The sequence below is a fragment of the Haliotis asinina genome, chromosome 8 (assembly GCF_037392515.1).
Source record: "Haliotis asinina isolate JCU_RB_2024 chromosome 8, JCU_Hal_asi_v2, whole genome shotgun sequence".
Classification (NCBI taxonomy): Eukaryota; Metazoa; Mollusca; class Gastropoda; order Lepetellida; family Haliotidae; genus Haliotis; species Haliotis asinina.
Window position 1 is genome coordinate 27,237,362 of NC_090287.1, and position 13,422 is coordinate 27,250,783.

At 35.9% G+C, this 13,422-nt stretch overlaps 1 protein-coding gene across 1 annotated transcript in view; it reads left to right on the forward strand.

Annotated features, from left to right (window-relative positions):
• The first annotated feature begins 238 nt into the window (after positions 1-238).
• Positions 239-13,422, forward strand: part of LOC137294299 (protein dispatched homolog 1-like) — a 38,150-nt gene continuing 24,966 nt past the window's right edge. The window contains exon 1 of the mRNA XM_067825300.1: positions 239-661. Within this exon, the coding sequence (XP_067681401.1) occupies positions 657-661 (5 nt within the window). The 5' untranslated portion in view covers positions 239-656. The remainder of the gene's footprint in view (positions 662-13,422) is intronic.

Genomic DNA, 13,422 nt, shown 5'->3' on the forward strand with positions numbered 1-13,422 from the left:
GGTGTAACTGAATAGTGGAACATTCCAAAGTCGCTGCCATCTCATCAAAGTCTTTAACCGCCTTCGAAGGTATTACGGCCAGACTTTAAATTATATGTAATAATATACATGATTTATTAGTGTTTCAAAACAACTGTTTCTAAACTGATGTCTCTGTAACACCAATTTGGGAATACTCAGTCTTATGTCCGAATCCGAAACATCAGCAGGTAGTTTGAATCGCCCAGCCTGACACCCCCTGGCCTAATGGAATGATCCACTAACAGTACATTACCGTCGCCGTGTGTATTGGGAACAGTGCGAGTATGTGTGTATAGAGGTAGAAGTCAGCGGTAGACGGTACATCATGTTAGTCAGTCGGGGTAGCATTTGTGACTGGGATCGTGTGTGGATAGCGTCAGTAGATTTCAACAACCCAAGAACACAACTTGTCATCTAGTTCGCGGCATGGCAAGTCCGGCATAGCTGGTGTTATGTTGTGTGAGCTGTTCAATGACCCGGCCACTGGTCCTTCGGTGGCGACCCAACTCTATTCGGCTTGTTTGAATCACAAGCAAACCTTCCTGCCTTCTAAAGCCATTGGACGATTTGACTGATATACAGTCCTGCCCTGACTGAACATATTAACTTATATTTCACCGATCGAGGACGCAACTATGAGGTAAGCGATTCAAACTTCGTGCGGCGAATTATTCCGATAAACACACCGCCAAAAGTTGTGCAGTTTCGTATAGTGAATGGGGTTGACCTATGTGTGTAGGCGTATTAGACAGCTTATGTACACACTGAAGTCAATATCGTGGTATATTTCACGGATACAACACAGGAAATAATGGGTGTGCTATATGAGTGTTTATTTAACTTCATCGCACGCCTTCAACATCAACAATGTATTAAATTCAATAAGATGTGCAGGCATTTAACGGGGATATATTGTTACAGCACGGTGCGGAAAGTAAATTCAAACAATGTGCGATTGTCGTCATTTAGGACGCTGACGAGGGATACATTATTGATAATTAGTGTGAAAGAATGTGTACGATTGAATCTAATTACTTTGTTTTCAGTTAAAAAAGCAGAGGGAATCAATATTATAATCATAAATATGTCTTACAACAGAGACCATATTATATAGTCTCTGCTTATGGCTAGGAGCAGTAACCAAATGTTGTCAGTATGTTCATATCTTTTCACCCATGTTACTGTAATTGTGTACAGCACATCCTGTTTTGCATTAAATAACATTACAAAATTCTTTGCAGTAAAGTTACATCAAGAAATATTTTCATGGAATCCTGATGACATGACGTACTGACAACTTTTAATAATCATCGTTTAAAAACACTGTTGGTATATGCCTATTTACAAACATGAACATATTACTTCGAATCAGTATGGTTGAGGTCGTATTATGATAGCATGTCAACATGATCAGCTGAGTACTAGAATGGGGTTTTTTTTGTTGTGTCAGCTATTTTTAGCATGATGAAATCAAAACGAATAATGCATTATTTTCTGTCTAATTAGAAAGTGGGTCTGTGAAATGCTCATGTAAGGAGTAGCACGAGCTTGTTACATTCAATTCAATTAGCTGTAAACCAGTGCGACTTATCAACACACTATGTGTCTCAGTTGCCAGCGTTAGTGGCAAGATTTATTAATGAAGCTGTCCAACCCTTCCATGCAAGTGAACAATCTGTTAGATAGCATCACAGGGGGATTGTTTTTGTGAGGCGTCAATTAGACACAAATGAAAAATGTTGGGGTCCAATTACACATCTGTCAAGATTACGATACTGGGTCAGGGGAACAGTTTTTGTATGACATTTTCTGGAAAATCTTCCCAAATATAGGATGAACATTACAGTTCAATTTAAAGGTTTTTTGACATGCTTATCAGAATTGTATCAATGGATCCATGGATTTCAGAAAGGAACACACATACTGTCACAGTTTGGCATCAGGGTGTCCAAGGGAGGTAGTCCAAGGACTCATCCTTGTTCTGCTATAAGTCTGTCATAATCTGTCTGTCTGTCTGTCTGAATGTGATAGTATAGAGTAAATTACTGAAGTCACATTTAGTAACTAACAACTTGGTTTGTAATTTCAAAATACCCATTATTTCACTTCGAGCCTTCAGTTGTATCATTACATGTAACTAGTTAAGAAATCCTAAAATCTAGAGTAGATTACTCAAGTTGCATAAGGTAGCAAACAACATCCTTGGTAACCTACATGAACTAATGTAACTAGTTGTTAAGAAATCCTAACATTTTGTTGATAATACCATAATGACCAACCAACCATATTTGTTAATGAGCAGCTCAACTCACACTGGTGCCAGTCCCTCAGCGTTTGATTCAGGTTATACCACCTTGTCTGCGCTCTCATAAAAGTTTGATGCATAACAATCAAACATCTAATGATTTTCCACAGATACAATACCCCATTTTTATACATGTCATGAACCATGTCTAGCCATGGACTCTAAATAGCCACTAGACCATACAGCATAGTTCCATATAAGGGCATATTAACTGGAGTGTAAATTCTCAAAAAACTGCTGGCCATGTAAATACATGCCTCTTTTCAGCAATAAACACACGTCATCTTGAATAAATGATTATTCAAAGAATAGATTTATTTTATAGTTTAGTTGACCTTTTGATCTATCACACCTCAAACTACTTGTGAAATTGTGTAAGAAGAAATATCTGAAGCACAGATAAAAATTCTGTCTGACATAAATAATGCTGTTAAATTTGGCCAGAGTGAATCTCTCAGTCCCTGAACGATATTATTTTCCAGCAGCCTAGCCATCTCTGCAGTGCTAAAGCCCTTAATGAAGCAGGTCTTCTTTCCCCAGGTTATCTCTGGTCTCTCTAGGTTTCCTTTTCAATTTAAATTTGTTGTTTGTTGAAACCAAAATTATATATTAAAGACAAAGCCTTCCAATTTGGTTTTGGGAACACCTTAAATACATCTATGATAAGGACATATTTTGAATTTATTTTATTTACGACTTGTTTGTTATAATCAAAACTATATATATTCTAAGACTAAGCTTTAGTCTAGTGGTATGAAAGCTACAAGATTAATTTGATGTAAATGTACTACAGTTAATTTGGAGTCCAGCCCATACCAGCTGTGCAGAGATTATGTATGTGATAGCCATATTTCCTGTGTCCCTCATTTGTGAGTGTTTTGTTATGCATTACTTATCCACTTGATCTATCAAATATAGGTACATGTACAGCATAGATAGTATTTTCCTAATGGTATTTGTTGGTTCATCATCATGCTGTGCTGATTCAGCAAAACATTTCATTGGGGGAATTTTGAAATGCATCAGTCTGTGTAACTTTACTGTAAGGTGACACTTTCATTAAACTATTTTTATGTTGATAAAAATCTGTCTCGTATCTTAGGTGAACAGGCAGGTTGTAACAAACTTTGTGAACTTGAAAATTTGATACTTATTCTTTTTTGTCACTGCCTTTGTACCATTACTATTAGAGTTCTGAAGTTATGTTAAATACAGTACTGTGGTGTAACTTGCATGATGTTTAAATCTTACAACTTGCTTACCAAAAGTATATTTCAATATAAGTCTTTGCTTACACAAATATACTCAAGCGGGACACACCCAAAACTAAAGCAGTACTTAGACTTATAGTACAGTGTGGCTCCGTCCCCATCAAAACAGGTGAAATTTTACCCGAATATAATCCCTTTCTGAAAAAGATTTCAGGATGCCAGTCTAAAGGAAGGATGTGTCAGTTAGACTTCCTGAGACAAATTGGTTTCCTTTTCTTACAACCTTCATTCAACATTTTGCAGTTGAACAAAATAAAACCTACAAAAAATCATTACATGTTACAACACTGTTACTCCACTTGGGTTTCATGGCGCCCAGTTATGACTGGATGTGTAAAATATCCACAATATAATAATATTTGGAACAGGGCAGTAATATGTATATATGACTAAAGAAATCCTGTACATTTGTCTAAACTTTGAGCTAAATTACAGTGTTTGTCCGGACATAGAAGACCAGAATTTAAAAGCTTTCGTCATTGTTAAAGTTAACGCAATGCTGTTGGGACCTAAGTTCAGATAATCAAATTTAGTTTATTGTTTGCCAATTAACTGCTCAGTGCTGATTAAACACCTGCCCTGCTTTACCTTATTTTTATCATTATTAGACAATCACAGTTGATGCCTTGGTATGATGAAAGTTACATACTGAAGTTGACTCCCCAAAACATGTCCATGGCTCCCTCTCATGACACCAGGGAGTCATATGACCCCTAATTTTTCATGTCTGGGGCAGACACTGAAATTGTTTGCAGAGATAGAACCCTTGATGGTAACATACTGATTGGAGTTGTAATTTGAGGCTATTTAGAGTTACTGTCAGATGATATTTCGGAGAGGTACTGTGTCATGGTAAAGGATCTGATTTCACCTCGTCTTCAGATAAGACTGTACATGTATAGTGACTTGATGTACCTGATACCACTCCACTACCTGTGCATGTTGTTGGTGTCCCCTTTTCTGCCATTCAGGTAAACTCAACACATGCTTATCGTGTAGTTACAATTGGTCCCAGCAATACAGGCAGGCCATGAAAGGTGGACTGCTTTTCTGAGGGCTTTTCCATGTTGAGTAATTTGTGCCCAATTCTTTTCTTTTGTGAATGAAATATGTTTGAATCAAAGGTGTCCATATGTATTAGGTGCACTGACTGTAGATTGGTTGATAATTTGTTTATGCTAGTGATCAGTGGATTTTCTAGTCGAGATTCAAGACCACACCATATAGATGGAATATTTCAGAGTGAAGCTTTAAACAAGACAAGCACTTACAGAAACTGCAGTATTAATCTTGCTATGATAGGCAGTTATCCTTCCTTCCTTCCTCATTGGGGCACAGAATAGGTTCTGAAGTTTCTGTTCCTTTGATGACTTGATGGAATCTAGCAATGTTCAAACTGAGTTTATGACAAATGAATGACACAAGAGCGTATGACAACTGAATGTATTACAAATAAATGAACGACGACTGAGTGTATGATAAATAATTGAACGAGGACTGAGTGTATTACAAATAAATGAACGAGGACTGAGTTTGTGAGACATAAATGAACGAGGACTGAGCGTATGAGAAATAAATGACTGAGGACTGACTGTACGCCAAGTAAGTGACATTTAGGGGTGACTATTGAGGGAGAAACAACTATTGCAGGAGCAGTAGTCTGTTGCAACATGCTATTGTGATGGTGAGAGTTTATTGCAACTAACTATTGCAAAAGTATTTTTTTCTTGAATTGTCTCATCTGTCCTCATTTTACAAATGTGGAATAAAATCAAGCTGAAGTGGTTTCAGTCTCTTTTATTAGCTGACACAAAACTTGAAACCCAGATCAAATTTTTTAAGAGGTAACAGGGGCAGATAACTCTAAATCAAAGTGAACAAATCTGGTACTTCTTGCATGTTGTGCTGCACATTTATCAGTCTAAGTCAATTACTATGCAATCGATAGTCACACATATTATCAATGCATCAATAGATTTTGTTTCTACCATCAATCAACGGCTATTGGAGACTTTTCTTGCAATCCATCAATAGTTTGGTGCATCGTAAAAGACATAATAACAGTACAATCATATTATGAAATGAAGTATAATAAAAAAATCATTATTTACATCACTCTGGAGGTAAATAATCTGAAGGTTATGAAAAGCAGATCTAATTTACTATGATCAATCAGTGAACAAAGGTTTAAAATGTATGACCCACTGACATCGGGCTGTTTAAGATGACATGCATCCTATAGCAAGCAGCTTTTGGGAAACACAATTTCAATTTCGTATTTTGTTCAAACTGATGAAAATTGTGACATATGTGGAACAATATCATTTTTCACTGAATTTTTATACACTGTTAGTTCTACATGCATGTTTGGTGGAATTAATGCTCCAACTGTCCACCTGATATTGATAAGACACTACTCAAAGACCTTGCCCAAGCAAACTGAAGAATGTATTATTGTACATGAGGTGCCTGTTTTCTTTAATTTAAGTACTAATTCAACATTCGGTGTAATATAAGGGCTGTGTATTGGCAAATAAATTGTATTACAAAATATTGTACGTCAGATACCCATACTGTGATATGTATTGTGATACTTTGGGAACATAGGTATTTGACAGTAAGTGACTCTCAAAACTAGGTTGAATAGTCATGGATTTTTTTTAATACAATTTAATGTTTTGCAATATGCCATTTTTGTAATTGAATAATGATGGTAAATATTTGTTTTGTATGAAATGGTGTAGATTATGATTTAAATTATGATGATAATCATGTAAAAACTTCATATATGTTTTTTGCCCAGTAAACCAGTTCTCTGAAAAAAGAATTGCAGTATTCTCTAGAATCGTGATATACTGGTATACCAATACACCGGTAATACCAATACACCGGTAATACCATACTGTCCTTGCAGTCATGTTGTACCAAGTATAAATTTTCCCCTCCCCCTATCCTTCTAATATCAGTGAAATACAAACAATTTCATGTTAATTATCATTACTTGAAGTGTCAGTGTTTAAGTTTGATGTTTTTCAGAATTTTTGCAGAATTCTCATTATGTTTTAATGAATCACTGAATGTCTAAAAGCAACATGTCCTGTGGTATAAGTCATATTTATCAATGCATGTATAGACAACACAAAATTAAATACTTTTTCCTTCCACCTTCTTTAAGAACTGGGGTAGATATTTATGGACAAACTATTATCCACATAAAACCCCATACTTTACCAAGAATGTACTTATGTAATCCACATATTCATTTTTCCAACATAAATCACTGTAAATATCTTCTGAAAACAGCCATGTGCTGTACATTACGCTACATTTTTGTAATTAATGTAATGTATGTTTAACATTGGGGACAGTTTGACATGTAGAATGTCAGTATATGACATGCCTGAGATATTATTGGACTCCATGTATTAATGTCGTAAACATTACGTCTTTTATGACATTCTTGACAGACTGAACTTGTTTTTCACCTTCATTTTATTTCTGGAATATTAGATTTCTACAAAATGAGTTCCAAAACAAGATGGGAATTCTGCAGTATTGCACTATTCTCTTCTGATTTATTGTTGGAATGGCTCTCGAGATTCCAGGCATTGTGGTTTGGGAGCAGATTAATGGAAGTTTGAGAGTGAAAATCTGGATATAGTTGCTTGATTTCTTCTTAAGGCCACACAGCAGTATTACAGCAACATGTCAACAGTCAGTAAATAATTCAGTCTGGACCAGACAATCCTGTGATCAACATCATGAACATTGATCTACGTAGTTTGGTCACACAACATATGTCGTATTTGGGATTTCACTTCCTCAGTAAAGTACAAATTCTAGTACTTTTTTGATTGAGTCCCATTCGGGAATCGAACCCGCACCCTCAGCGTCAAGCACCTAATTGCCAGCGTACAAAGTCAGCCGCCTAACCCGCTCAGCCACCGCGATTTCCTGTGGAAGCCTGTGGTCCTGTGTAGAAGCTTCTGCAGATAGGTTTTTCATCATTTTTTATCCCCCTAGCATGTAATGTGGAAGGATATAGTCAATGTCTCGTCCGTCCGTCCGTAATCATTTTGTTTTGAGCATAACTAAAAAATGTTCAATGTTTTTAGACCAAAATTGGTAGATATAATAATCTGAACCTATGGTTGTGCCTTTGCTATTTACAGGTTTTTGGCATTTTTATTTATTTATTTTTTTTTTGCTTTTAAATTTAGTCTAAAAGAACATCAAGAAACTGTCAGATGATTTGTCCTTTCAAATATTTGGGGGCCAGGGGGGATATGTCATCTTCTGATACCTCTTGTTTAATCACAGTGATAGGTGGCTATGAGACAATGTGGTAGGTTTAACATTGTGATACTTGAATGACAACAATATGTGGTTGTGAGATAACCTGATAGGTTTTAGATTGTGTTAATGGAATCACAACAAAATGTGACTATGAGATAACTGATAGGTTTTACATTGTGTTATTTGATTTGAATCACAACAAAATGTGGCTGTGAGATAACCTGATAGGTTTTACATGGAAACGGTTCAGACTTAGTCTCACAATGGGGTAAAGGGCTTTGTTTCTGGAGCATAACCGGAAAATTTCTTAATATCTTGCAACAAAACTTGGAAGATATGTGAGGCAGAGATCCTAAAGTTGTGCTTTTTGCTGTTTGCAGATTTTGGTGGTTTATCATTTTCTGGAGTTCCTTGGAAATGATTCTGACTTAGTAGTAGAAGTAGTAGTGTTTACATCGTGTTAATGGAATCACAACAATATCTTGCCATGCAGTAGTAGAAATGTAATATGCATATGTGCATGGTATCTAGATTCCTTTGCTTCAACAATATATATTTGATACTGATATAAAACCTTGCTAGCTTTGTATATATTTCTGTTATCCTGTTACAAATTACATCGTCACCTCCACCTTCACCTAATAACTGTTTTAACTGTGCGTTATATAATCTAAAAATATATTGGTGAAAATTAGTTCACTAGCCACCAGTTGCTCACAGAACTGTAAGTTCTGGCGTTACAGTATCATCTGCCACACACCTAGTTTGCATAATAAAGTATTTGTTGTCAGTTAATGCACAGAAATACTTCCTCAAAGTGATGGGCAGCTGGCACAAACCAGGTAGTCAAGTAATGGACCAGAAAATCCATTGACATGGTAGGGTGTTTACTGATTTCCATGAAACTCGCTTAAAAATGGTATGTTAATTTCCAACTCCAGCTGCTGCTTACAAGTAAAGAAAAACATTTCATAAACCCAGTTTTAACTTACAGCAGAGTTTCTGAGCTGTCACACAGAAAACATTGTAGTTAAGCTACTGCAAAAGCTCAAAATGTTGATTTGAGCAACAAAAACAACAAAATGACTTATTTCTCTGTAAAGATTAATATCAACACCCAGACTTATTGAAATACATGAATGAGAAGGTGATTGGATACAGTAGACATTGTTCCCAGAATTGACATGCACTAACATTCCTTCATCATGACACAGAATGTCATTGTCATCCATTCAGTCATGGTAGTGTTTGAATTGTTTGCTCATCATGCCAAAGACCTGGGTTCGATACCCCCCATGGAAACAATGTGTGAAGCTCAACTCTGGTGTCTCCTGCAGTGATGTAGCTGGACTATTGCTAAAGTGGCATAAAACTAAGCTCATTTTGTTATTCCCATCCAGTCACCTTCATTCTTACTTGGATTTCCTATGTGTTAGCAGAGATTCTGAACTGAATTCATTAAAGCAGGTCAAAACACTGGCTCACTCTGTGCTGATAAATATATATGACCTGCCAACAGGGGGACTGTATTGTCTGACAAGTCATACTCTTCGTCTCATTGTGACTCATGAAGGTCTGGGGTAGAATAGGCCTTCCACAACCTATGGTTGCCATAAATGGCGACTATGCTTGTTGCAAGAGGCAACTAACAGGATCGACAAGGCCGACACATGTCATTGTATCCCAGTTTCCCGTAGATTGATGCTCATGCTGTTGATCACTGGATTGTCTTGTGCAGACTTGATCATTTACAGACCGCTGCCATATATATATGTAATCATTTTGTTTCCAGAGCATAACTCAAAATACATTCAATATTTTTAGACCAAAATTAGTAGATATAATAAACTGAACCTTTGGTTGGCCTTTTGCTATTTACATTTTTAGCATTTTCTTTTTTCTTGTTTTCCATGGAAACATTTTGATCTTAGTCTAATGGGACGGGTGGGCTTCATTTCTGGAGCATAATTCAAAAGTAGTTCAATATTTCACAGCAAGACTTGTTAGGTATGTCAATCTGAACTTAAAGTGGTGCCTTTTGCTATTAACAGATTTTTGTGATTTATTATTTTCTTGGTTTCCATGAAAACGGTTCAGACTTAGTCTCACAAGTGGGGGAAGGGCTTCGTTACTGGAGCACAACTGGAAAATTTCGTAATATCTTGCAGCAAAACTTGGAAGATATGGAAGGCATACAGCAATTTGCTGTTTTGCTATTTGCAGATTTTGGTGGTTTATCATTTTCTTGGTTGCCATGGAAATGATTCGGACTTGTGCAATGTCACTCAGGCCATTCTCAGTTTATTTCTTGTTTTTCAAATCAGCAGGTCATATACTTTCAAAAATAAGAAAACAGTTAAAAATTAATTTTCCCTGCTCAAAAAATAAAATAATAAAAATGTAAACTTACAAGAAAACTTCTTGTGGATTATTTTTGACTTTTATGCTTTTATATACTTTTAGCATTTAGAATAAGTATTACTTTAACTGGTGATTTTATTTATATTTTTTTCCCTGTTGCCTTTAGGTTTTCTGTGGACAAATTAAAACAGGGAATAAAATTGGTGTGGTCTCAACGTAATTGACAAGAACTTGTTGCTTAAAAGTACTGGAGAACTGAGCATAGACCTCACTATGAGTAGACAACATGTTGTTGGTGTTGTATAAATCAAATGTAGGACCAGAACATTCATTTTGAAATATTCAAACAGTAAATGCTCAGTGTGATATATTTTCCTACAGCTATTGTGACATTTCTCTCGCAAGTTTTGAGACTACACAGTGCTTATATATTATTTGGCATGCTCGTCTAGAAGTGCATGTGGCAAAACACCAATGTTTTATACACTTCCTGGTCCAGTATACCAAATAACAACTGTCGCAATGTATCAGATTTAAGTCAAGATAAATATTTTTCAGTATATTTTAACAGGTATACCTGTAGGTGAAACAAACATGTATGTACATATATTTTCTGGAAAGAGGTGTAAAATGAGACAGAAAAACATAAATATGACTTAAACATGAAACAAACAAGAAATTGGCATTTTGTTGGCATTTGATTGTGTCCAAATGTACATATTGATAAATCGTTTTAAAGATGAATAATGCGTTTCTCTCAATAATACTATCAGTCCTCAGGGAGACTGCCTTATAATTTATTCCCCCTACTATTAAGTATTAAGTTTTGAATGAATTACTGCAACATTGCATTAAGTCGACTCTTCTGCCGAACCAGCCGAACATTATTTCAAGTAAACCCCATAGAGTTATGCCCCTTTCAGTGTACTTTGCGAATATCCTGTGGCACAACATTTGAGTGAAACCAATTGGGCAAACACCAACAACACCGTATGTGACAGTTTTTTGATCTATGAAGCAGTTGTTTACATTCTATGTTTTTGGCAAGTGTCTGGACGCTGTTCACCTCAGAGTTTCTGCTATCAGTTTTAGGCAAGTCGTAAGGGGTTATGTTAAGTATTGCACTGCAACAATAGGAAGATTAACTGAGTGCATATGCAACAGTATGCAAAATATAAGCCTTGATGTTGTTGAAAATGTGTGACTTTGTGCCTTTAAGCTGGTTTGTGAATTAAGTTGAAACATATTCCTTAAACATTATGTGACCTTTATAATATTTGATGTATTATTTATGCTGTATACAAGATATGCAGTGTTTTTCTGCTGCCAATCAGGAAGCAAGCTTACAAACTGACCAGGGTTGAGCATGTTTATGTATGTTTACTTGAAAATATAGATCCATTCAGGTTTCATCAAGATTATTGTCCACATCTTGAGCTTTTGGTCTAAAGTGACTTGCACCTACCCTCTGAGCCAGGAAGTGGTGTTCTCACACATAAATCATTAAAATATTTATTACCTATTTAGGGAATAACATTGTGAAAGAGGCAAACACTGGTTTGCAAGAAATCTGTCACAATGATTCTGCAGGCAGTGTAAAATGATACTCAAATGTAAGATGTAAGCATTGTGTAGTGTATAATAACTGTACTATATCCTCGAGACAACAGTATCCATGCTGGAGATCTTAGCTTGGGAACAGAATATATGAGTTATAACATAATGTTTTTTGTTAACCAACAACAGTGTAAGTTGAAGGTTTATCCTAAGGGGTTTATATCATGTTATGCTTCCATGCTACAGCTCGTGGGATTAAACCAAACGAGTGATGGCTAATGACTAGAAGTGTGTATACCTCAAGAGATAGTGCTACAACAAATTTTCTGACCAATATATTTCAGTTTGCCTTTGTAAATGAAATAAAACAAATTGAAACTGATAAAAAACATGTCTTTGAGTGACATTTGATTAACTTGCGTTGTGTCATGTGAAACAAACAACATTCCTAGTGGAGTTAAGAGATTTATTGTCAGGACAGAAATCCATTTGCAGCCTGTTTTATTTGTGCCAGGGTATATATTCCTGTTTAGTTTGTAACTGTTCTAGCTAGGATTTTGTTATGTGACCAATGTTGATGAATTATTCTGAATTATTACGTGTGTACATCGTGTGGTATGTGTTTCATATAAGAAACAATGAGAAGCCAGAACTTAAATCTCTGAAAAGGCTAACATGAATGAGCTTAACTTAGATCTCGGAAAAGGCCACCATAGATGATCCAGACTTTAATCCTAGAAAAGGCTAACACAGATGAGCCAAACTTAAAACTCTGAAAAGGCCAAAGAAGATAAGCTAAAATTAAACCAAATATAGGCTAACATGGATAAGTCAAACTTAAATCTCTGAGAATGCCAAAGAAGATAAGCTAAAATTAAACCACATATAGGCTAGTATGGATAAGTCAAACTTAAATCTCTGAAAATGCCAAAGAGGATGAGCTAAAATTAAACCACATAAAGGCCAACATGAATAAGTCAAACTTAAATCTCTGAGAATGCCAAAGAAGATAAGCTAAAATTAAACCACATATAGGCTAACATGGATAAGTCAAAATGAAAAAAAATCCCAAATTATCAGATATGTTATTGGTAGGTGTGTGGGACAGTAACTGTCACAGGGAGATGATGATGATGATGATGAGCAGTATTGGTTGCGTGGAAATATACCATGACATGGAGTAAGAGAGGTTGGCTGTATGCAGGTACATGTATATCATTTCAGTACTGAGAACTACATTTCTCACCCTCCCATCCTAACTGACCAGTCATGCATGACCTAAATTTTTGGTGTAGACAACTGGAAACAATTGAGACACTTTCCATTTTTACACATCTTCACCAGAAATGCCTTTTCTTTAACTGTATTAATGGTAAACAATACGTGGAAACTGATATTTCATATTCTTTACAAACAATTATTCCACACAGATTGTGAATATGTCCCAGCAGTTTTAGACTGAACCAGTGTGTTTCTCAAACCAGAGAATGTGAAAGACCAAGAGAATTTTTGTGAAATAGAAATCGTTCAACTCATTGCAACCAACCCGTCTAGTGACACTGACATTACTTTTCTTCATACTGTCTGAAACCAATAACGCAGATGAACTGA